The sequence below is a fragment of the Pelophylax lessonae genome, assembly GCF_965119305.1.
Source record: "Pelophylax lessonae genome assembly, chromosome: 1".
Taxonomy (NCBI): domain Eukaryota; kingdom Metazoa; phylum Chordata; class Amphibia; order Anura; family Ranidae; genus Pelophylax; species Pelophylax lessonae.
In genome coordinates, this window is record NC_138768.1 from 635,574,372 (window position 1) to 635,597,322 (window position 22,951).

The following is a 22,951-nucleotide window of genomic DNA, read 5'->3' on the forward strand; positions in this document are numbered from 1 at the left end:
CCTTCCCTGTGTAGCGGACATAACAGGTGTAATTCCCAGGATATATTGTGATAACTTCTTTAGGCTTTGGGTCCCTGGTATTGATAGGGTATTCTGCCTTCCATTTCTCACATGCTGAATAATCAGTGGAAGTGTTAGTAAAGAGGCTTAGGAAACACTCCTCTGTTTCTTCAGGTATGTTCAATGGGACTGTACCTAAGTGTGGTCTAGCATTGCCACAGACATAACAATTGGTTCTATTGTGTTTACTCACACTGTACCTCATCCACTCTAGCCAGAGATTGGCTTCTGTGAAACGGGTTTCAGCCGCCATTGTATCCTCAAAGGTAGGATCTGCCATCGCTACCATGCCCCCTAGGGTCTGCACATGGGGCTTTGAAGGGTTAGGTGGGAATTGTCTCTTAACCGGTTGCCATTCATTGTTGCTGTACATGTCTTCCAATCAGAAAGATCCTCTATGACCCTGATGACCTCCTCCGAACCACCATCCCAGCACGTACTCACCCCTATCAGAGGGACTAGGATTCCGTATATTTAGAACAAGTGTCATGCTAGGCCCTGGTTTATGTAAGGTGAGACGGGTCAACAAGGGCTCTCCTTGGCTATCCTTACTATCATAAGCTGGTTGGGGTTGGTATCCCCAAGGTGTCCCTGTGTTCCAAGCTGCTGCTCCCCAATAGGCACAATTCTTTCCCCATGACCCCTTGGAGACACAAATATACCGTTCCCCATGTCCTGTCTTATACCATTCTGATCTGCTATTGAGTTTTGGGCATGGGAGTATTTTACATGCATGAAAATCAAACGTGGCGACATGGGTATCAGAAGAATTATACCAGAAAGTGATCTTTCCATTATTTTCAGTAATGGCTGCTTGTTGCCCTTAGTCGTTCCCAACAAGAAAAGAATATATAGAATCATGCTTCGTCCTCGTCCGCCCCCTTAGGCACAGGGGCTTTCTTACAATGGGAGGCGTGTATCCAGGTGTTCTTTCCAGCCACCTTCACTGATGTGGCAGTTACTAGGAGGACTTGGAAGGGACCATCGAATCTGGGCTCAAGGGAGTGTTTTCGTACAAATTTCTTTATATAGACCCAGTGCCTGGGGACCAGCTTGTGTGTTCCTGTATCTAGTTCAGGATCTGGAATGGAAGAAAACACTCTCGCATGGATGCTGGTTAATTCACGAGACAATGCAATCACATAATCAGCCAATACATCAGATTGAAGTTGTAACTGTTGCGGATAATAACATCCTAGTCTAGGGGCTGACCCAAACAGTATCTCATAGGGTGATAAACCATGGCTTCCTCTGGGAGTGTATCTGACACTAAACAAAGCAATAGGTAAACTGTCTGGCCAACTCATTCCTGTCTCCTGGGACATTTTTAACATCCTAGACTTGATTTGTACCATTCAGTCTCTCTACCTTTCCACTACTTTGTGGATGGTATGGGGTGTAAAAAGCTAGTGTGACCCCCAAGGCTGTCCATATTTCTTTGGTTACTGAGGCCGTAAAAGCCGGCCCTTGATCACTCTCTATAACCTCTGGGACGCCATACCTGCACACTACTTCTGTTTAAAGCTTTTTAGCTGTGGTCTTTGCTGTCATGTTGGTAACAGGGAAAGCTTCTGGCCAGGAAGAGTACATATCTATGATCACCAAAGCGTACTCATATCGGCTACTTCTTTGGCATCTGGATGTGGTCAATCTGTATTCTCTGGAAAGGATACTGGGCTTTTGCTAGGTGTTTTCTGGGCACTTTCTCCGGTCTTCCAGGGTTGCACTTATCACAAATAGTACATGATTTGCAAAAATTGTTGGTGAGTGGGGTGATCCCTGGGGCCAAATAGTATTTGTTGATCAGGGTGTTCATCAAAGTTTTTGATAGGTGAGAGGCACCATGAGCCCACTGTACTACTGCTGGGAACATAGATCGTGGCAAACGTGGTCTCTTGTCCACTTCCATGAGTCCATTCTTCAATGTGGCTCCTTTCTTTATCCACGTCTCCTTTTCTTCTTTACTTGCTGCTTTCTGTTGTTCTTTGAGGAATGTCCAGTCTACAGATGGGCTTTGCAGGACCATGGTGGTTTGTACAGCTTCAGTATCTTGTATATTCTGTAGTGCTGATGCTGTTCCATCCGAAGCAGGCATGTCCACTCTGTTGTTAACTTCTCGCACTTCGTATGCGGCCTGCTTTGGCTTTGCGGCGGTGTCCGCCAGATGGTTGCCTCGTGCTTTCGGAGAATTCAGTCTACCATGTGCCTTTACCTTAAGTATAGCCACTTGGGCAGGAAGAAGTAGAGCATCCATCAAGTCTTTGATTGCTGCACCATGCTTCACAGTTTGCCGTTAGAAACCCTCTGGTCCTCCAGAGGATCCTATAATCACAGGCAACCATAAGGGCATATCTTGAGTCCGTGTGGATGTTGACTCTCTTTTCTTCTGTTAATTGGCATGCCGTAATAAGGGCTCGGAGCTCTGCTTCTTGTGCAGACTTTGAAGGAGGTAGGGCCGAGGCGTGGAGGATTGTATCCTCGGTGGTGACAGCATATCCAGTGTGATATCTTCCTGCTTGGTCTGCATATCTTGATCCATCTACATAGATAGCTAGGTCAGGATTATCCAGAGGCACTTCACTTACAGTCGGTAGATGTTCAGTTTCCATTTTCATCATCTCAAGGCAGTCATGGGGAATATCACAAGGATCGTCTCCCCCCTCGAGAAGTGTAAGCAGAGTGGATGGGCTGAGCGTGTTACACCTGAGAAGGGTGACGTTATCCGGGAGGAGTAGGGCACATTGAAGTCTGAGATGTCTTGCTGTCGACAGGTGTTTTGGTTGTACTTGATTCAGTATGGCTGCTATATCATGAGGGGCCAAAAGGATGAGATGATGTCCCAACACGAGGTCAGCAGGCTTATCCAGGGGAGCCTGGGCTGCGAAGACGGCTCTGAGGTCCCCCCCCAGCCACTGGATCCAGTTGGCAGGAATAATAGCCGATGGGTCTGACCTCGTTGCCATGGGTCTGAGCCAACACTCCTGTGGCATGTCCCTCTCTCTCTCTGAGACAAACAGCTTAAAAGGCTTCTCATAGTCTGGGAGGCCGAGGGCGGGGACCGTAGATAGAATTTCCTTCAGAAGTTCAAAGTTCGGAGGGCCTCTGAAGGTAGCACGAAAGGGTTGGTCTTCAGGGTTCAGGGCATCATACAGAGGTCAAGTGTTGGGCACAGAGTTGAATGGGTTCCCCTGGTTGTCTTGTCCTTGCTGTCATGTGCCTCCTTGTGGGTCACGGTCAGACTGCCTGTTGGTAATCCTCCGAGGGCTTTGACGCTCCCTTTTGAAGTGTCCGGACTTACCGCAATTATAACAGACTCGTGGATTTTGTGGCAGGTGTGGCGTGTCAGAGGTCACCATGAGAGGGGTCATCTTTTTGTTTCCCTGTGAGAATTCTATGCCTTTTGCTACTAACAGTAAAGTATCGAGGGACAGCACTCTATACTCTGGGCGAGACAGAAGCAGACCTTTCTGAATAGGTTCCCTAAGGCCTGAAACAAATGCGGAGGACAGCATCTGGGTATGTGCCTTATTCTGCTTGTCAAATCCCAAATCTGTTAATACCTGTGAGATTCTAGTATGGAATATCTCAACTGATTCAGTCTTCTCTTGTGTAATGTCCTGTATGTTGGTTGCTTGGTCTAACTGAGTTAAATATTCACGCCCTGAGTCAAAAGTGTGGTCAGCGTCAATTCTAGTAGCATTGAAATGTTTTTCCATCACCGGCCAATAGGCATCTCCTGCCTTAATCTCACAGAGGCTTATTAAAACCCCACTAAGCACAAGAATATGCTTTCTGGATCTGTGCAACTCTCCTATTACAGGATTAAAGGGCATGGGCTGTTTCTCAGGGTCTGGCAAACAGGTTACTGTTTTTTTTTTTTTTTTTATGGTGTCATCAGAGGACACACGGTCTCCCTGGGAATGGGACAGCATTGTTGATAAATGAGGACCTCAGCCTGCCCACCTAAATGATAGACCTAGCTTTCTTTACATATTTCTGATAATCAAGAGGGGGGGGGGGGTTTGGGTCTGTTGTAACCGCACACCTTGTTCAGTTGTTAAAAATGTGTCAACATTTTCAGTATACAAAGAATACAGGATGCACAGTAAAAGGGGGGGAATGCTGGAGATGGGTGGCCATTGTGGCCATGTCCCAGCCTGCTGGCAATGATTCACCGGGGCTCTGGAAGCGAGGGGTGATGAGCTTCCTACTTGGCTCACTGTGGGCACCTTGGACATGGAGAGGAGGAACTATGTTTGCCCCGGACTGGTTGTGGTTATCAGTGTCCACTAATGTCACCAACCTTTGTTTTGGGGTGGCACCGGGATTGGGATTCCTTTGAGCTACAGGAGTTGTTCTAGCATCAAGGGAAGATAGGTGGTCATGGCTGGCATCATCTAAGTTTACTTCATCATCGGTACCAAATATCATTAATGGGGTAGATTGTGTCCCTTTATAGTATGCTAAAGTTGTTTGATCTTTTACCGGACACATAGGTATGGGTGTACCAAGATGGCTGCCCGAGGAAGTCATCATAGGGAGTCTTCCTGTGTCACGGCAGTTGAGTGTAGCAAGATGGCTTCTGACCTGGGGTGGTGACAGGGGCGGTAACGGGGGTTTTACAGTGGGAGGGGACCTAAGAGTGCGTCTCGTGGGAGGGATGTCAAGTGGTAGGTAAGTCTCTGGGGAGCGGTGCTCTCTGCCTGAGGTCTGGCCGCCATAACAGGGCGGTGGCTCAATTCCCCCTGACTTATTTTCTGGCTTATGGTACACGTAAACAATTTTCCCATGTTGATTTGTCTCTCTTTCTTCCCATCTCTCCTCATGTATGGCCTTTGCCACTCTGTACCAGGCTTCTGCTGTAGGTAACAGCCCGTGGTCTGACAAGAGACCTTTCTTTCGTTTTAACAAAATACACCAGTCTTCTGGATGCAATCAATCGTCCTCACAGGATCATCCTGTACAGGAGCGTCGCAAATCTTTGCCAATTTCTCTATCCTTTTTAACGGCAACTTTCCCCTCCCTATCTTTCATCAAATCACAAGCTAACATTTTTTTTTTTTTTTTTTTTTTTTATTATATATATATATATAAAGGCTTTATTTCTGCCTGACAGCTCTCCGTTATTTAAATATGCATATCAGTCGTCTACACAGGACAAAGAAAGAGGAAGTAACTAAACAAGCACACAAAAACCTGACGGGGGGGCTCCTCTGCTCTCTCTGTCCTGTCACACTCTGCAACGCACAATCGTAACTGTAACAAAACTCTTCTTACTTTTATTAAACACAATAAATTAAATTTTGTGTACCGCTTCAACTGTCATGTGCGTGCCCCAACTGCACGCCCAAATTTCTCACTGAGTAATGTACGTTCAGTCTGAACACTACTACGCTGTAATATCTGCTGATACAGGTTTCAGACCAAAAATCTCTTCTCTATATCTTTGTATAACCACATACAAATTCAGGACGCTGACTCATTCAAGGGATGGCGAAACTCAGAGTGCCTGTCACAGGGTCCCCCACGCCGAGCGTGTTTTTCCCCCTCCCCTTCCTCGGGCATCCGTGCACTACATACAAAACAACAACCGTCGTGCACTAACGTTGCCAATCGAGGAGAGGAGAGTCTTGGCGGCTCCCTCTCCACTGGAGAATCCTACTGACGCCAGCCAATTACTTCTTCTGTGACTATTCCCGTCTGCTTATTTCGCCATCCTATCACGTGCCAGCACATATAACACACACAAAACAGGCGGCAGATATAACTTGTGCAGGTTCTTTACTAATGGGGCTTGGGCAAGCTATGTTACCTGCTTTTGATGACCGCAAGCAGCCGATACGGATACAGAGATAAACCAATCACAGAGAGAGCATACGGATAAGATATTAAATATGTCTTACCGTATTTCAGAGGTGATCAGTCTCCCCCTCTCTGCGAATTGATTCCTCCCAGCCTCCTCTTCATCGGCTTTCTCTCTTGGTCGAAAGACCCAAGCTCCCCGTACGGGCCACCAGTTGCTTTAGATCGGACCAATGCCGATAGAGTTATGTCCGTCCCTGGCCTAATTTTTAAGAGTAATGCATGTGTGCACACAGAGAAATGCTGACACTGACGCAGTCAGGGTAAAACAGTTCTGCTTTATTGCTTCCGCCTTTTAAGCTTATAAAGCCCATACAGAACATCTCCAGGAAATGTCCTGTAGGCATGGCATTAAATTAGACAGTCAAATTATAATCTTATTTGATTGGATGTATCTATGCACATATAACTTTCTTCCAGGATATGACCATCTTCTGTCCTAGGTGTGTCCCTCACTGGAGGCGCCATCTTGGAAATCATCCGTTCTTCTTGTTTTCTTATTGCTTTGATTTTACAGGAGAAAAGTGATCTGGCAATTATGTTTGAGTAAGGAAAGTATTTCATATAAGTAAACAGCATAAAAAACATATTAGCATATTAGCATACTAGCATATTAGCACTATAGCATAAAATCCATGAAATACCATAAATGGGTATAAATGGTTTATAAGCTTGTATATAATACTGTTGAAATAGGCATTTTACTAAACCATCAATTACATCCATTACATGACAATTTTTAAGAACTTTTTTTTGTGTGATTAATAGTTAATGGGGCATGACCCAGAACCCTAGGCACTTTTTAGGGGCATTTATTGGGTTTTAGGGCTTAAAAATTGTGTTTTTTGATTACCGAAGTTCGGGTCCCATTGATTTCAATGGGGTTCTGAAATCCGGACCGAACTTTCGGGAAGTTTGGATGTTCTGGCCGAACCGAACTTTTCAAAAGTTCGATCATCCCTACTGCTGATATTGCCAAGGCTTCTTTTAATGCCAGGTTTTTAGACATTTGATTGACCTGGTGGGGCGTATGAGCGTGGGAGTCATTCAGCTCAGTGTCCTACCACTCAGTACATTTAATTGGGGGTTGCAAAATGGCAGGTACATTTTCATTTTTTTTTTTTTTTTACAGAAGGGACAGGGAAGCAGGTCTTTCTGCAATAAAAAGCTGCACTTGCAATATGTTTTTTTACTTTTTGTTCTAATTTAAGATCTAACTGAAGATTTTTTTTTTCATGCTGTCACTTTTCAAAAGTTCGATCATCCCTACTGCTGATATTGCCAAGGCTTCTTTTAATGCCAGGTTTTTAGACATTTGATTGACCTGGTGGGGCGTATGAGCGTGGGAGTCATTCAGCTCAGTGTCCTACCACTCAGTACATTTAATTGGGGGTTGCAAAATGGCAGGTACATTTTCATTTTTTTTTTTTTTACAGAAGGGACAGGGAAGCAGGTCTTTCTGCAATAAAAAGCTGCACTTGCAATATGTTTTTTTACTTTTTGTTCTAATTTAAGATCTAACTGAAGATTTTTTTTTTCATGCTGTCACAGAAATATGCATGCTCAGATTGTTTGTTTCAAACAATCGTCTGTATGTTTAGTCTCTGTATATTTTGTAAGAGAACAGCAATTAGTGAAAAATATCCAGTATTGCGTTTGTATGTAGCAGCCCTCTTAAAGCTAAAGTGCCTCTTGTCTAGGTTAATTTATTGATAAAACTAGGCTGTAGGCAGCCTGGGTTTTAATTTGTTTACCTGCTGTGTGTTCATTGGGGTTCACACACACTCAGAACATTGTTTGCTTCTGTCTGTTGCTGGGGAGTGTCCTCCAGCAGAAAGAGCAAGAAGAAACAATGTTATGAGTCATGAATATTTATTTAATCTTGGCCAATCACTAGGAAGCTCATTACAAGTAATGTAAGCTAGGGAAAAGTAAAGGTTGTTTTCTCACCATGTAATGAGTGGGCATGAATGTGTAACGTTCCAGAGAAGTACTAGGAATCAAATAGAAACAAAAAACAAAAAAGGGGTAATCAGAAGAAACAAAGGGGAAGAATGGATAGGAAGGGGAGGGAGAGGTAGAAGGGAGGAAAGAGAAGGAACGAGTGGTATACAGGGAGCGGTGTGAAGTAAGATAAAGGATAAGGAGTACTGTAGCTCAAAGAGCCATTACGGAGAGGTAAATATACACAGAGGGCAAGGAAAGGTAGGGAGGGCAGAAGGCAACCGGGAGGGTCCCGTGCGGGCACCCAGTCGCATGGGACTCCAGGACTTCAGGTTTCATCCAGGAGAGCCCCTCCCTCATCTGAGTAGATAAACATATTCCAGCAATCCCAAGTCGCCGTGTAATGTTCCCTCATGCCCTGCGATGTTAGAATCAGGTCCTCAAAATCGTTAATGATCTTGACTCTTGATAGCCAAAGTGAGACGGTAGGGGGGACGTGGATTTCCAACAGAGGCCAATGCACATCTTGGCTGCGTTAAGTAGGTGGCGTAGAACCGATTTCTTATACCGGTCAGGGGGGATTGAAGAGCAGTGCAGGAGAAAGAAAGCAGGGTCATCCCGGAGTACATAGTCCGTCATCTTTTGGGTGATCCTCTGCACCTCCTTCCAGAAAGTACTTAATTTTGGGCAGCTCCAGAACACGTGGAGCATAGAACCACGTTCTTGCAGACATCTCCAACATTTATCCGATGTCCCAGGGAAGAAGCCAGCGATTCATGTCGGGGTATAGTACCAATGTGTCAGCAACTTGTAGTTAGCCTCCTGGACGCGTGTGCAGATCGAGGAGCGTAGAGAGAATTGAACGATATTTCTACGTTGGGTCATCGTAAAGGACCTCTGCAAGTCTCTCTCCCATTTCAGGAGACCCGGGAGCACAAAATCTCCCGGAGGCTCCAAAAGCATGGCATAAAGCAAGGACAGAGCATGTGGCAAGGGGGAGGTCTCAGCCAGGAGAGCTTCGAGGGGTGTCAGCGGGCACTCGAAGAGCGATCTAGGGCCCAGACCACAGAGAAAATGGAGCAACTGGAGCGCCTGCCATCTGGTAAGTTTATACGGACCCCCCAACGCCGTCAGCTGCAAGAGGGAAGGCCAGGCCGCATCGCCCCCAAAGCTGGTCACCCTGAAGCTCCCCAGCTCCAGGAGAGCCCAAAACCGCCCCCCCTCACAACCCAGCAGAAAGGCTGGGTTTCCCAGAATCGGGAACATAGGGGAGCGCGCAGTCACCGAGCCCCCCGAAGACAGGACCATGGCACAGATCCGGAGTGTCGGGCCAATAAGAGGATGTCTTCTGGCAGGTGCAGGGACCGATCCAAAGCACCACGGGGCACCCGGAAGATGAACCGGGAACAGCAACATCTCTAGAGACATCCACAGCTTTAGACTCGCATGCCTGCACCAGTCCACAAGCCTGTTCAAGTGGGCCGCCTGGTAATATCTCCGTAACCCTCTCTTACCTAGACTTTATGCAAATAAAATTTTCAAGCCACAAATGGTGGAGTGATCTCAGTCAATTGGTCGCTGCTGATGAGTTGGTGATTGATTTGGGGCACCTGTTAGTTAGTGCATTGGCAGTGCTATATTTATTTCCACAGAAAATTATTGGCCAGGACTAGTGATGATCTGAACACCCCCTGTTCGGTTCGCACCAGAACACCGCGAACGGAGGAAAAATTTGTTCGAATAATCAAACTCCATTGAAGTCTATTGGACTTGAATGTCAAAAATCAAAAGTCATAATTTTAAAGGCTTAAATGCAAGTTATTGCCTAAAAAAGTGTATGGGGGTCCGGGTACTGACCTGGGGGACATGTACCAATGCAAATTTTTTTTTTTAAAAACAATCATTTTTAAAGGAGCAGTGATTTTAATGATGCTTAAAGTGAAACAATAAAAATGAAAAATTCCTTTAAATATCGTGCCTGGGGGGTCCCCTTAATGTGCCTGTAAAGTAGCGCATCTGTACAATGTATGTAACCTGCTGCAGCAATACTGACATTTCTAAAGAAAAAACTGTTACTTGCTCGCCGCTGTAATGTATTATCGGCTCCCCGCAATACAGAAAAAAAAAAAGAAAAAAACGGCGTAGAGTCCCCCCATCCCTTTGGGTCTGGTATGGATTTGGATCTGGTATGCTAAAAAAAAAAAACGCAGGGCGCAGGAACGAGCCCTGCTTTTAAAAATACCATACAAATTTGAAATCTCATGTACTTATCATACAGGTGCAGAAAAATTGGGCCTTGGTTGTTGGTGGTGCCTGAACACCGCAACCCCTCACAGTTACTCTTGCTGGTGCAGGAATGGGCCCTGCTGTTAAAAATTCCATACAAATTTGAAATCGCATGTACTGGTCATAGAGGTGCAGAAAAATTGGGCCTTGGATGTTGGTGGTGCCAACATTCCCCTTGCAGTTACTCTTGCTGGGCGCAGGAACGAGCCCTGCTGTAAAAAATTAGATACGAAATTGAAATTGTATGCACCTGTCATACAAGTGCAGAAAAATTAGGCCTTGGGTGTTGGTGGTGCCCTAAACCAAAAACATTGTCGGAAGCTAGCATTATGAAGATTGAGAACTAGGATAGGCAGCATATGCAGTCTTCAAGGGATGGCAGACCCCTAGCAAATTCAATCAGTTACATCAGCATCAGAGGCTTGATAGCTGCTGTTGATCCAGGACTGATTCATTTTAATAAAAGTCAGCTGGTCAATGGAGTCTGTGGAAAGACGCATTCTTTTGTCCATCACAAAACCTCCAGCAGCACTGAACATCCATTTGGAAAGCACGCTGGAAGCAGGATGTAACGTTCATGCGTTTTTGTTAATGGATGGATTTTCAGCTGCAGAATTATCACACTCAGTAGCCTTGTAGAGATACTGTTGAATAAACCTATCCAACTCTCAGGACTTCATCACGGTGTACAGCCTGTTATGCAATATACATATACTCAATCAGATGTTTTAGTGGAGGGATAGAACATATGAGAATGTATAGATGAGAGACAGGTTGTATGGTGATTACTAGGAGTAATATTAGGAGAGTTGCAGGTGATGGTAAAGCAGATAGGTTCTGATGTCTAGTATAGTGCAGATGGTAAGAGGACACAGATGGAGTATGCTTAGACAGAGTAACCTAGTGCAAGGATAGTTGAAGGTAGTCCCAAGAGCTAACAGTCTATGCAGATGGTATGGAATAGATAGATAGTCCTGGTAATTGCAGTAGATGACAGTAGGAGATTGGTTAGTAAGGAATCCCCTGTGGGGTACTTATCACTTAGATAGGTTAGTAGTAACAATGTCCATAGATAGAGAGGTGATCCCGTAGCAAGATACGGATCAGCGGCGAGGTTCCAGCGTCAGTTCAGCAAAGGAAATGTCAGCAGCTCCGACTTCACAGGAGAAGGTGCGGTGAACATGTGGTTTGAACGAGCGATGAGTGAGAGAAAGCCGGCGATTGAAATAGCCGCTCATAGCGGCGCTCGGCAATGATGTCATCCGGTCTTAAAGGTATATGCGTCTCTTGTTACACAAGATGGGACGCAATTAGCAAAGGAGAAATATGGAACAAGGGTACCAGAGGTACCAGAACATTACACAGGACAAGCCAGTAGCTCAATTGCATATTGAGCAAGTTCTGGCCAGTGGTCCATCCTCTTGACCCAGTAACACAGTGGATGCTCAGTTGGAAAGGTCTCCAAGTCTGCTCTTGCCCCTAAAAAATCCTGCATCATATTATGGAGACGCTGCCGTTGGTTGCTTAAACCCTGGGTGCTAAGGACTAAAGAATTAGTTAAAGGCATCGGTCAGCCGGTCGCCTTCTCCACCTCTCCTTCTCTGGCTGAACGATGCCTCAGAAACACATCCAGAAAACATTAACCTCCCAGTGTCTGGAAAGGTGTTACACAAATATTTCTTCAAGGTGTCCCCAAGATGTTTCTTCCTCTGCTCCCTCTGTGAAGGCAGGATGAGCTCTGCAACTTAACCCTTGTAACGTGGATCAAGAAGGGTTGCCAACCAATAATAATTCCTCTCCTTGATGTCACAAATCCTCTGGTCCTTTCGCAGGCTTTGCAGAATCATGGAGCCCATGCAGCGTAAGTTTGAAGAGGCATGAGATTCTGAGTCCTCTGGGTCACTAAGGATGACATTGTCAGGAGCAACCTCTCCCCAGCCACATTCAACTCCTGGGGTTTCTGGGGAATGACAACCATCCCTTGAAGACTGCTGTATGTTATCCTCTACATCCATGCTGCCACAATCCTCCTCCTCCTTATCCTCTACCTCCTCTTGCTCCTGTGTGTTTTGTTGCCCCGCAGGAATGAAATCTGCTTTAAGGGGGCCTTGTGAGGAAAGGAAGTCCTCCTCTTCCTCCCGCTGTTCTGCCTCAAGTGCCCTGTCCATGATTCCACAAAGCGTGTGCTTCAGCAGAAGACTAGAGGGATAGTGTTACTGATACTTGCATCGTCCCAGCTCACCATCCTTGTGGCCTCCTCAAATGGTGACAGGACAGCGCATGCATCCTTTATCAGCAGCCACTGGCGTGGCGAAAAGAAGCCAAGCTCCCCTGAGCCTGTCCTTCCGCCATACTCACACAGGTACTCATTGATGGCCCTCTGCTGTGTGTGCAGCCACTGCAGCATTCCAAATGTTGAGTTCCACCTGGTGGGCATGTCACAAATGAGGCAGTTGGTGGGCAGGTTGAGTTCCTGTTAAATATCAAATAGCCGAGCACTGGCATTATACGACCGCCGGAAATGACCACAGACTTTTCTGGCCTGCTTCAGAAGATCTTGTAAGCCCGGGTACCTTTTCAAGAAAGCTGCACCACCAGATTCAGAACATGTGCCAAGCATGAAACATGTGTCAAGTGTCCCTGTCGGAGGGGCGAAGAGAAGGTTGGTGCCATTGTCACATACAACCATTCCTAGCTCAAGCTGCTGTGGCGTCAAACACCTCTCAGCCTGCCCCTGCAGAGCTGACAGAATCTCTGGCCCCGTGTGGGCTCCTGTCCCCTAGACAGACCAACTGAAGCACTTCATGGCATCTTTAAGCCTGACTGCTTGCGTAGCCCTTGAACACTTCCGGAGCACTGCTAGTTCAGAGGACAATTCAACAGAAGAGGACATAGAGGAAGAAGAAGAGGAGGAGGGGGTGGAGTAGATAGATGTGGCAGAATCAACACTAGCTTTTTGGAGGAGTGGGGGCAGAACAAGCTTCAGCACTGAACCCTGTCCTGCATCCTTCCCAGCTGCCAGCAGAGTTACCCAGTGCGCCGTGAAAGAAATATAACGTCCCTTCCCATATCTGCTGGACCAAGAGTCAGCAGTAATGTGAAGCTTCCTGCTGACTGCTCTGTCCAAGGAGGCCAAAACACTACCTTCCACATGATGGTAAAGAGAGGGAATGGCCTTAAGTGAATAGAAATGTATTTTTGGAACCTGCCACTGTGGTACAGCACATTACGCAAATTCACAAAAGGGGGCAGAGTCTACCAGATGAAAAGACAGCAGTTGTAGTGCCAGCATTTTGGCCAAGCTAACATTTAGACGCTGAGCATGTGGATGGCTTGGACAGTATTTATTTTTACAGTTAAGCAACTTGGGTAGCGAAATAAACAGGTGGTGTACTGCTAGCAGATTGGATGTAAGTACCTGTGGCACTCATTGCTATACCATCATCCCTCTCAGTGCAGGTTTTTGAGAAGACATGAGGTATAGTAGGGGTATAGATCTCAGATGAGGAGCAAGGTGAAATATGCTTTTTTTATGATTTTGGTCTTTCAGGTGCTGTTGCCAACGGACTGCATGGGTCATCATATGTCTTGTCAAGCATGTGGTGCCCAAGTGGCTGGTGTTCTGGCCACACTTGATCAGCTTCAGACAGAGATTGCAAACAGCAACGCTGTGGTCTACTGCACATGTGTTGAAAAAAGCCCACACCAATTAACTTTTGGAAGTCAGCGGGGAGTTAGCAGCGCCCTGCACCTGTGGAGCTATGTGGCGTGATGCAATAGGGTGGCTTCCCTTAAGGCGGCCCCTGGAGCACATCCAGCCTCGTTGGAGTTGTTTCACCTCCTCCTCCCCCTCACTTTCCCCCTTTATTCTCTCAGGCACTCAAGTACAGTCATTGACTTCATCATCCCCTCCCTCCTTGTCACTAGAGCAAACTCGGCAGTATGCTGCAGCTGTGGCAACATGACTGCTAGGTTCTTGTCTGTCATTGTCACCCCCTCTCTCTAGGCTCACGTTATTCCCTTCCTCAATCTGGGAACCAACATCAGAGCATTTGAGTTGCTGCGCATCCTCCAGCATCATGTAACTGACACTATGATCAAATAATTCAGCTGACTCCTCCATGCATGGTGGTGAGGCTATGGAAGGAGTAGCTGTAGACAAGGAGCCTGTGGAAATCCACTCCACCAACTCTTCTGCATGTTGTGGCTCAATAACATGGCCAGCACCAGAAATAAAGGACAAGCGTGCCCAGCCTGCAGAGGATGCACCATGTCCATGGCCATCACTTTTTACTGTGGACACATAGGCTGCTTGCCCTCTTTTAGTGGACTGTGAGCGTCTTCCTCTCCTTTTTGGTCTTTCGGACATGATGTGGATTTTGGGGTGGTTTTTATAACTGATTATTATAGAATGTGTGATGGAAATATGATACTTGAGTGCAATAATTTTCTGCTTGGTGCACTATAAACTGGTTTATTTTTTGTGTTTTATTTTTTGGAGGAGGGATGTTGATAACTTTTTAGTATAGAGTGTGGAAAGGGAATATGGTGCTTGGGTGCAATACTTTTGTGCTTGATGCACTATAAACCGTTTTATTCTAGTTTTTTATTAATAAAGAAAAAATTAATAAAGCCAAAAAAAAAAGAAAACCCCTGCTGAGGCAGAAGGAATAGTGCCTGAGATGCACAAGGGGCTACAGCAATTATGCCCTTAATATAATTGGTGCTGGTGCGTCAACAGCAGAAACACTCACGTCTGGAGCAGAAGGAAGAGCATCTGAGATGCCCAAGGGGGTACAGCAATTATGCCCCTAATATTATTGGTGCTGGTTCACCACTAACCAAAAAACACACACATCTAGAGCAGAAGGAAAAGCGCCTGAGATGCGCAAGGGGGTAAAGCAATTATGGTCCTAATATTATTGTTGCTGGTTCACCACCCACCAAAAAACTCCCATGTCTGGAGGTGAAGGAAGAGTGCCTGAGATGCACAAGGGGGTACAGCAATTATGGCCCTAATATTATTGTTGCTGGTTCATCACCCACCAAAAAACACCCACGTCTGGAGCAGAAGGAAAAGTACCTGAGATGCACAAGGGAGTACAGCAATTATGGCCCTAATATTATTGTTGCTGGTTCACCACCCACCAAGAAAAACACCCACGTCTGGAGCTGAAGGAAGAGTGCCTGAGATGCACAAGGGGGTACAGCAAATATGGCCCTAATATTATTGTTGCTGGTTCACCACCCACAAAAAAAACACCCCCATCTGGAGCAGAAGGAAGAGCGTCTAAGATGCACAAGGGGGTACAGCAATTATGGCTCTAATATTATTGTTACGGGTTCACCACCCACCAAAAAGAAACACCCATGCCTGGAGCAGAAGGAGGAGTGCCTGAGATGCACAAGGGGGTACAGAAATTATGGCCCTAATATTATTGTGGCTGGTTCACCACCAAAAAAAAACCCCACGTCTGGAGCAGAAGGAAGAGCGCCTGAGATGCACAAGGGGGTACAGCAATTATGGCCCTAATATTATTGTTACGGGTTCACCACCCACCAAAAAACACCCACGTCTGGAACAGAAGGAAGAGCGCCTGAGATGCACAAGGGGGTACAGCAATTATAGCCCTAATATTATTGTTGCTGGTTCACCACCCACCAAAAAAAACACCTACGTCTGGAGCAGAAGGAAGAACACCTGAGATGCACAAGGGGGTACAGCAATTATGGCCCTAATATTATTGTTGCTGGTTCACCACCCACCAAAAAACACCCTTGTCTGGAGCAGAAGGAACAACGCCTGAAATGCACAAGGGGGTACAGCAATTATGGCCCTAAAATTATTGTTTCTGTTTCAACACCCACCAAAAACACCAAAACACCCACATCTGGAGCAGAAGGAAGAGCGCCTGAGATGCACAAGGGGGTACAGCAATTATGGCCCTAATATTATTGTTGCTGGTTTACCACCAAAAAAAACACCCACGTCTGGAGCAGAAGGAAGAGCACCTGAGATGCACAAGGGGGTACAGCAATTATGGCCTAAATATTAAAATATTATTGTTGCTGGTTTACCACCAAAAAAAACACCCACGTCTGGAGCAGAAGGAAGAGTGCCTGAGATGCACAAGGGGGTACAGCAATTATGGCCCTAATATTATTGTTGCTGGTTCACCACCAAAAAAAAAACACTCACTTCTGGAGCTGAAGGAAGAGCGCCTGAGATGCACAGGGGGAGCAACAATTATGCCCTTAATATTATTAGTACTGCTGAACAAAACAAAAACATAAACAAAATAAATTGCTGCTGATGCAGAAGGACGCACTACCACCTGCGACAAACGGGGGGGGGGGAGTACTAATATTGCAGCAACAGAACCTGATGCTGCTATAAAAAAAAAAGATGAATTGAAAAGAAAAAAATATATATAGAGTATATCAAAGAAAAAAAAAGGGGGATCAGTGGGGTGACACTGTATACAATACATTTCGGTGGCCCCACTACAATCACAGCACAGCACTAAACTGACTGCAGTACACTGTGTAACATAGGAATCTGCCCTACACTACACCGCAATGGCTGATATACATGGGCGTAACTACAGGGGATGCAGGGGTTGCAATTGCAACCGGGCCCTATGCTCCAGGGGGCCTGTGCGGCTCCCCTGTGCACCTGGATAGGAGGGGTGGCGGGGGAATCATGTAGAGAAATCACTGTCCTCCTTTTTCCTCCTGTAGCTGCAGGAGGAAAATGGAGGAGATTGGTTCCTCTGTATGCTGCCCCCACTTCTCCTATCCAGTTCACTTGTGTTCTGCTGTCTCTGGGCCCCTGTGTGCTCCCCTGGTCCCCCCCGCTGTACTTCCAGCTTCCTCTCTCCCCTCTCCTGCCGGCTGCTGCAGGGGATGTGTCACAATAGAGAACCGGGAAGGGGGTCGGTAAATATGTAATTTACCAGCTCCTTCCTTTTCTGAATGGACAGAGTCATAGTCAGTGACACTGTGAAAAAATAATACAATCAAAATACCAAAAAATAAAAAATACTGACACCAATGGGTGAACTTCCAGGATCGCAAAGGTCCCACTTGAGACCAGGCTATGGCATTCCACCATCGTGGGGAGGCCCTAAGATGGCAGGAAGGGGGCCCACTGCAGAACTTGTGAAAGGGTCCCGCTGCGGGACCGTAATAAAGGGCCCCGCAACAAAAGTAAAGGGCCCCAGGATCAGTGGGAAGAGGCCCAGGCTTGAAGGGAAGGGCCCCAGGCAGGGGTCCGGGGGGCCCTTCATGGTTTCTTGCACCGGGGCCCTGAAGTTTCTAGTTACGCCTCTGCTGATATATACAGTATATACTCCACTATTCCCAGAAATAGCTGATAAATATATAGATCTACTACACTGGCTGATCTATTCATCTATAAACCGCACACTGAAATAGCTGATAAATATATAGATCTACTGCACTGGATGATCTATTAATCTATAAACCACACACTGAAATAGCTGATAAATATATAGATCTATTACACTGGCTGATCTATTAATCTATAAACCGCACACTGAAATAGCTGATAAATATATAGATCTACTACACTGGCTGATCTATTCATCTATAAACCGCACACTGAAATAGCTGATAAATATATAGATCTACTACACTGGCTGATCTATTAATCTATAAACCACACACTCCACTAACTATCCTGCCTAATCTCCACTCCTAACACACTATATGCGGCTGCCGTTTAAGCAGCCTTTATATAGTGTGGGGGCGTGGACTTAGCCCCTAAGCCCCAAAGCATGCACCTTGACCTGTATGCTTTGGCCAATCACAGCACAATGTCTGTGATTGGCCAAAGGCACCCTGCCTTTAGCCAATCACGGACATTGTGCTGTGATTGGCCAAAGCATACAGGTCAAGGTTCATGCTTTGGCCAATCATAAGCATTGTATTATGGCAGGCGAATTTCCCAGGAATGGCCCCGTTTTTTCGTTGTTCTATGAACAAACGAACAGCCGATGTTCGAGTCGAACTTACGTTCGACTCAAACTCGAAGCTCATCCCTAGCCAGGACCGTAAGAAGTTTCTACTGGTAATGTTCATAGACAAAGTAAAAAAGAGTGAGTCATAATCTAAATTCAATTCGAAAATCAGTGGTCTTGCTACAACAAGATAATGATTTCTAAATAATAGTAATTATTATATGTGTGTAGCAGGTTTTCCAGGCATTGGAACAAAAAAGAGGGGGATTGGTTCCTGAAAAGGCCTCATATTCAAACCCAAAAAGAAAAAGGGAGGAAAAATTTCCCCAAATAGAGTAGTGTCTGTCTGGGCACCTACTGATCCCCAGCAAGCATATACAAAATAAGTTCTGTGAAATGTGATGAAAACAAGGTTGCTTCCCTCACTATTCACAGATCAGCAATGATCAGATGTAGGTCCCAGAAGAAATACACTGTAAGCACTAAGTGTTGCTAAAATAATGAAAAAAGTTTATTGAAGCACTTATGCCCTGTGGTTGAACAATGAACATGGATAGACAAAACACATAGTAAAACAATTAAAACCATGTACATACAGTGGATGGCATCAACACAGACCTTGATAAACAAGATAATTAATCAATGGGGTACAAAGATAACTGTTATTGGGTCAGATCTAATGGGCCCGTCCCTTAGATAGACGTATGTATTGCCTGGAAAGATCCTAGATATAAATCACAGATATTTCATGTGAAGGAATGGTTATGAACCATATGAACACTGTGGAAATAACCTGCAGGCAAAAAGATGAATGAAGGTCCACTTGAATCACTTTCAAACCTGAAGTGGAGAGTTGAAACAATACTTTGGTTCCTGTAGTGGACAATATAATCAAAAAGGGTTGGTAATGGCTCCAAAAGGTAAACCTGTCACTGAATATCTGAACCGACCAAAGAAATGGGTGCACTTTCCTCCTGTGTATCTGGTGAACACTGATATAGGAGTTGCCGACTATCCGCTCACTGATTGTAAGTCCTGTCCCACTGATAACAGGGGAAGAAGGCGGGTGGGTCCTCCGTGTCAACTGAAGGAAGAGTTATTGCACCTCGCTGTAATGAAGTAAAAAAGTTCCTACCTCCGTGTGTGGACCGGCTGTGCCCCGGCGGCTCGTGCAGTCTGCTGACGGCGTGTACCCGTTCGGTGCTTGCTCCAGCCTCGTTTCCTGGTATGACGAGCGGGTCAGAGGTGACCAACCCCGCGTCACTTCCGGTAGTGGCGAGCAGCGGAATCCAGGGAGCCGTTTGCCGAGCCAAGGCTACAGGGGTCACATACACACATAGGGGAGGTGGGTCCGGATGGTGCTGATCCACTGGTAGAAGCTGACGCGTTTCACCGGCCTTACGCCGGTTTCATCGGAGCTATTTGATGGGGGGTCATAAGTTCCTTTATATAGTGAATAATGATTACCTGATCAGACACAGATGTGCAAGAGCAGACTGAGATCATTGAGATGTAAATACATCATTCGGCCACCAGATGTCAGTATGCCATTCATATATCACAAAGGAAAACACATGACTCCCACTAACATTACTTGTACAAGATACTACTCATAGGCGGCTGATACCTTACCACAATCACTCAAAATGCTGCTCATTAACAAATGGAAATTGAAATAAACAAGAGCTAACTGGTGTGGCAAGGCACAGCTGTACCCATGGGTGCATAAAGTTGAGATTAAAAATTAATAATTAAAAATTTAGAGGTCCCTGGAAGCACCCTGTGCCAATAGGAGCATGGAAACACTGCTATCGGAATGTAACATACAATGTGCAAATGAAAGCAAACTTAAAGACAGAAATCTTTAGAACGAACAGTAAAGGGAACGGGTGCTGTAGGTTACTAATAGTAAGGGGTGTTGGATTATACGTTTAATACTGAATTTAAGGAACGTAATAAATCGACAAATACCAATAATGACCCATTGCAAGGAATAGATGTATACCATATGACCAAGTAACAATCAAAAAGGACCATCTTGTAAGGTAGTGCTGGCCCAGATGAGCCTGAGAGGCCATAGCTAGAGGACCAGGGTCCGGGGCATCACCCTAAGACCATAGATGTCTGTTCTTGTTACCCATATGCATATAAAAATATAGATATAACAGACCATGTAGAGATTGTGTATGGCCCAACCCACTTAACCATGTCAATGGGGGCCCACAAATAGAAAACTAAACCAAGATGTTGAAGGGCCGGAAGGAAAAATCGATGTGAAACATCAACCTTTGTTATGGGGCCAAAAAGGGTTTCAAACTGAACTCCACATTAAGTCCTGCCGGAGCTAAAGACCCCATTTTAAATATCCATAGTTTCTCCTTCTGGAGTAGCACGGTGTCAAAATCTCCGCGTCTAGCGGAGAGCTTTAGAGCATAAATGCCACGAAATAATAATCCATCTGGGTTGGCACCGTGGTACTCCAGAAAGTGTAGGGGTATAGTCTTATCATCGACCTTGTTCCTGATGTCAGCCAGGTGCTCCAGAACCCTGGTCCTCAGCTGGCGTTTGGTTTTCCCAATGTAAGATTTGTTACAGGGGCATATGAGTTGATAAATGACTCTCTCGGTTTGACAGTTAATAAAACTGTTGATGGTAAATTCCTGGCTCATATCACAATTGAAGAAGGTTTTGGAATTTATCGCTAGTTTGCATATTGAGCATTTTCCGCATGCAAACATCCCTTTAAGTGGGGGTAAGGAGGTTAGCCAAGTTCGAGGTGTTTTGGTTCGGACAAACTCAGAATGGACTAAGGTGTCCTTAAGATTTCTTGCACGCTTGGCAGTAATCAGGGGTCTAGGTCCTACAATTTTCTCTATTAGAGGTGATATGGTTAGAACCTGCCAATGTTTCGTAATCACCTCCCTGACCTGCTCCCATTGTGAGCCATAGCGTGTTACAATCCTGGGATGGGTTTGTAGGGCTGCCCCCAATGGACGGGAAGTATCATCCTTTTTAAGAAGTAACTCTGATCTCTGTCTTGGTCCTACTTTCTTACGGGCCCGTCTAATGATGTTATGAGAATAGCTTAGTTCCTTGAAGCGTCTATGTAGATCCCTGGCTTCAGTTTGATAGTCAGCCTCATCGGTACAATTCCGTTTGAGGCGAAGAAACTGGCCAACGGGGATGCCATTAATTAGAGATCGTGGGTGATGACTTTCCGCAAGAAGCAGCGTATTGGCCGACATTGCCTTGCGGTACGTAGTCGTTTTTATAGTAGAGCCCACCCGAGAGACAAGAAGGTCCAAAAAGGGTAGATTATTTTCCGTCGCAGTGTAAGTCAATCTTATATTTCGATTGTTGCAGTTCAGTCCCTCAACAAAAGCCTCCAGTTCCGGTAGAGTTCCTCCCCAGAGGAGCAGTACATCATCGATGTACCTCAGCCAGAGAAGAGAATGGCCGAGGTACATCGGGGATGGATATACTACCTGCTCCTCCCAGAGGCCTAGATGGAGGCACGCGTATGCCGGGGCCCACGGTGCTCCCATGGAGGTACCTCTGGTCTGCTGAAAATAGGAGGAAAGGAACTGGAAGCAATTGTTGTTGAGCATGAACTGCAACAATTCCACCACAAATTCATTATGAGCTCCCAAGTTAGGAAATTTACGTTGCAGGAAATGATGTACTGCCTGTAGACCCCAGTCATGGGGTATTGACGTGTACAGGCTTTCAACGTCAATGCCTACAAAGATCACCTCAAGGGGGACATTGATGTCGACCAACTTACTGAGTACATCTCTAGTATCCTGCACGTAAGAGGGGAGTTCAAAGACCATCTCCTTGATCAACGCATCTACAAACTTGCCAACTTTCTCGAGAGGTCCACCGATGGCCGAGACAATCGGTCTTCCCGGCGGCTGAGTTGTTGATTTGTGCAGTTTAGGAATGGTGTAGAAAGTTGGCACATTGTAGTGCTTGACAAGGAGATGGTCAGCCTCCTTTTTAGATATTAGATTAACTTCCGTCGCAATAGCAATTTTTTGGTTGAGTGCAGAGACGAGGGAGGGAAAAGGGTTATTTTTGAGCTTGATGTAGGTGCTCACATCGTTGAGTTGACGCAATACTTCCCTTTCATACATTTCTTCCCCTAAAAGGACTACATTACCGCCCTTGTCGCTGCATCTAATAACCAGATTGGGTGCTGTTTCCAATTCTCTGAGTGCCTGTCGTTCCAATTTAGAAAGGTTGTCTGGTTTCTTTATATCCCACCAATTAATTTTCCTCAAGTCATTTTGTACCAAGTCAAGGAAAATTTTAATATTTTTATATTTAGTGAGTGGGGGCATCTTTGTTGATCTAATGCGAATGTTGGCATCACGTCTAAACTCATTGGGTTCATCCGACTCATCGTCCGATGAATTATTTTCCGACAGGAGAGACGTGAGAGCCTCCACTGCCTCCCTGTCCTGTTCTGTGAGTGGGATATCCTGGTTGGACTCAGCATTAGATACATGATGCCACATTTGAAAGACCACCCTTCTAAGGAACAAGTTAATGTCCTTAAAGACTTCAAATTCGCACATAGTCGAGGTGGGAGAAAAAGAAAGGCCCTTACTGAGTAGATCAATATGACGTTTTTCTAAATTAAATTCTGATAGATTTACCACCTTAAGATCTAGATTCATCTGATCTACCTCTGCTGTTTCTGACTGGAACGTGTGGCTCTGAGAGGGACTGTTTTCTGTTGAATTTGTTTGTTTTTTACTTTGTGGTTGGCTCTCTCGCGGTGTGCGATTTTTTGATTGTCTACTGGTTGAACT

General features: G+C 45.6%; 1 protein-coding gene across 1 annotated transcript; it reads right to left on the reverse strand.

Annotated features, from left to right (window-relative positions):
- Positions 1-907: 907 nt before the first annotated feature.
- LOC309565085 (uncharacterized protein) lies at positions 908-1,666 on the reverse strand. Its single transcript, XM_082269844.1, has one exon. The coding sequence runs from the start codon at positions 1,413-1,415 to the stop codon at positions 918-920; it is 498 nt and encodes a 165-aa protein (XP_082125970.1). The 5' UTR covers positions 1,416-1,666; the 3' UTR covers positions 908-917.
- Positions 1,667-22,951: the final 21,285 nt, after the last annotated feature.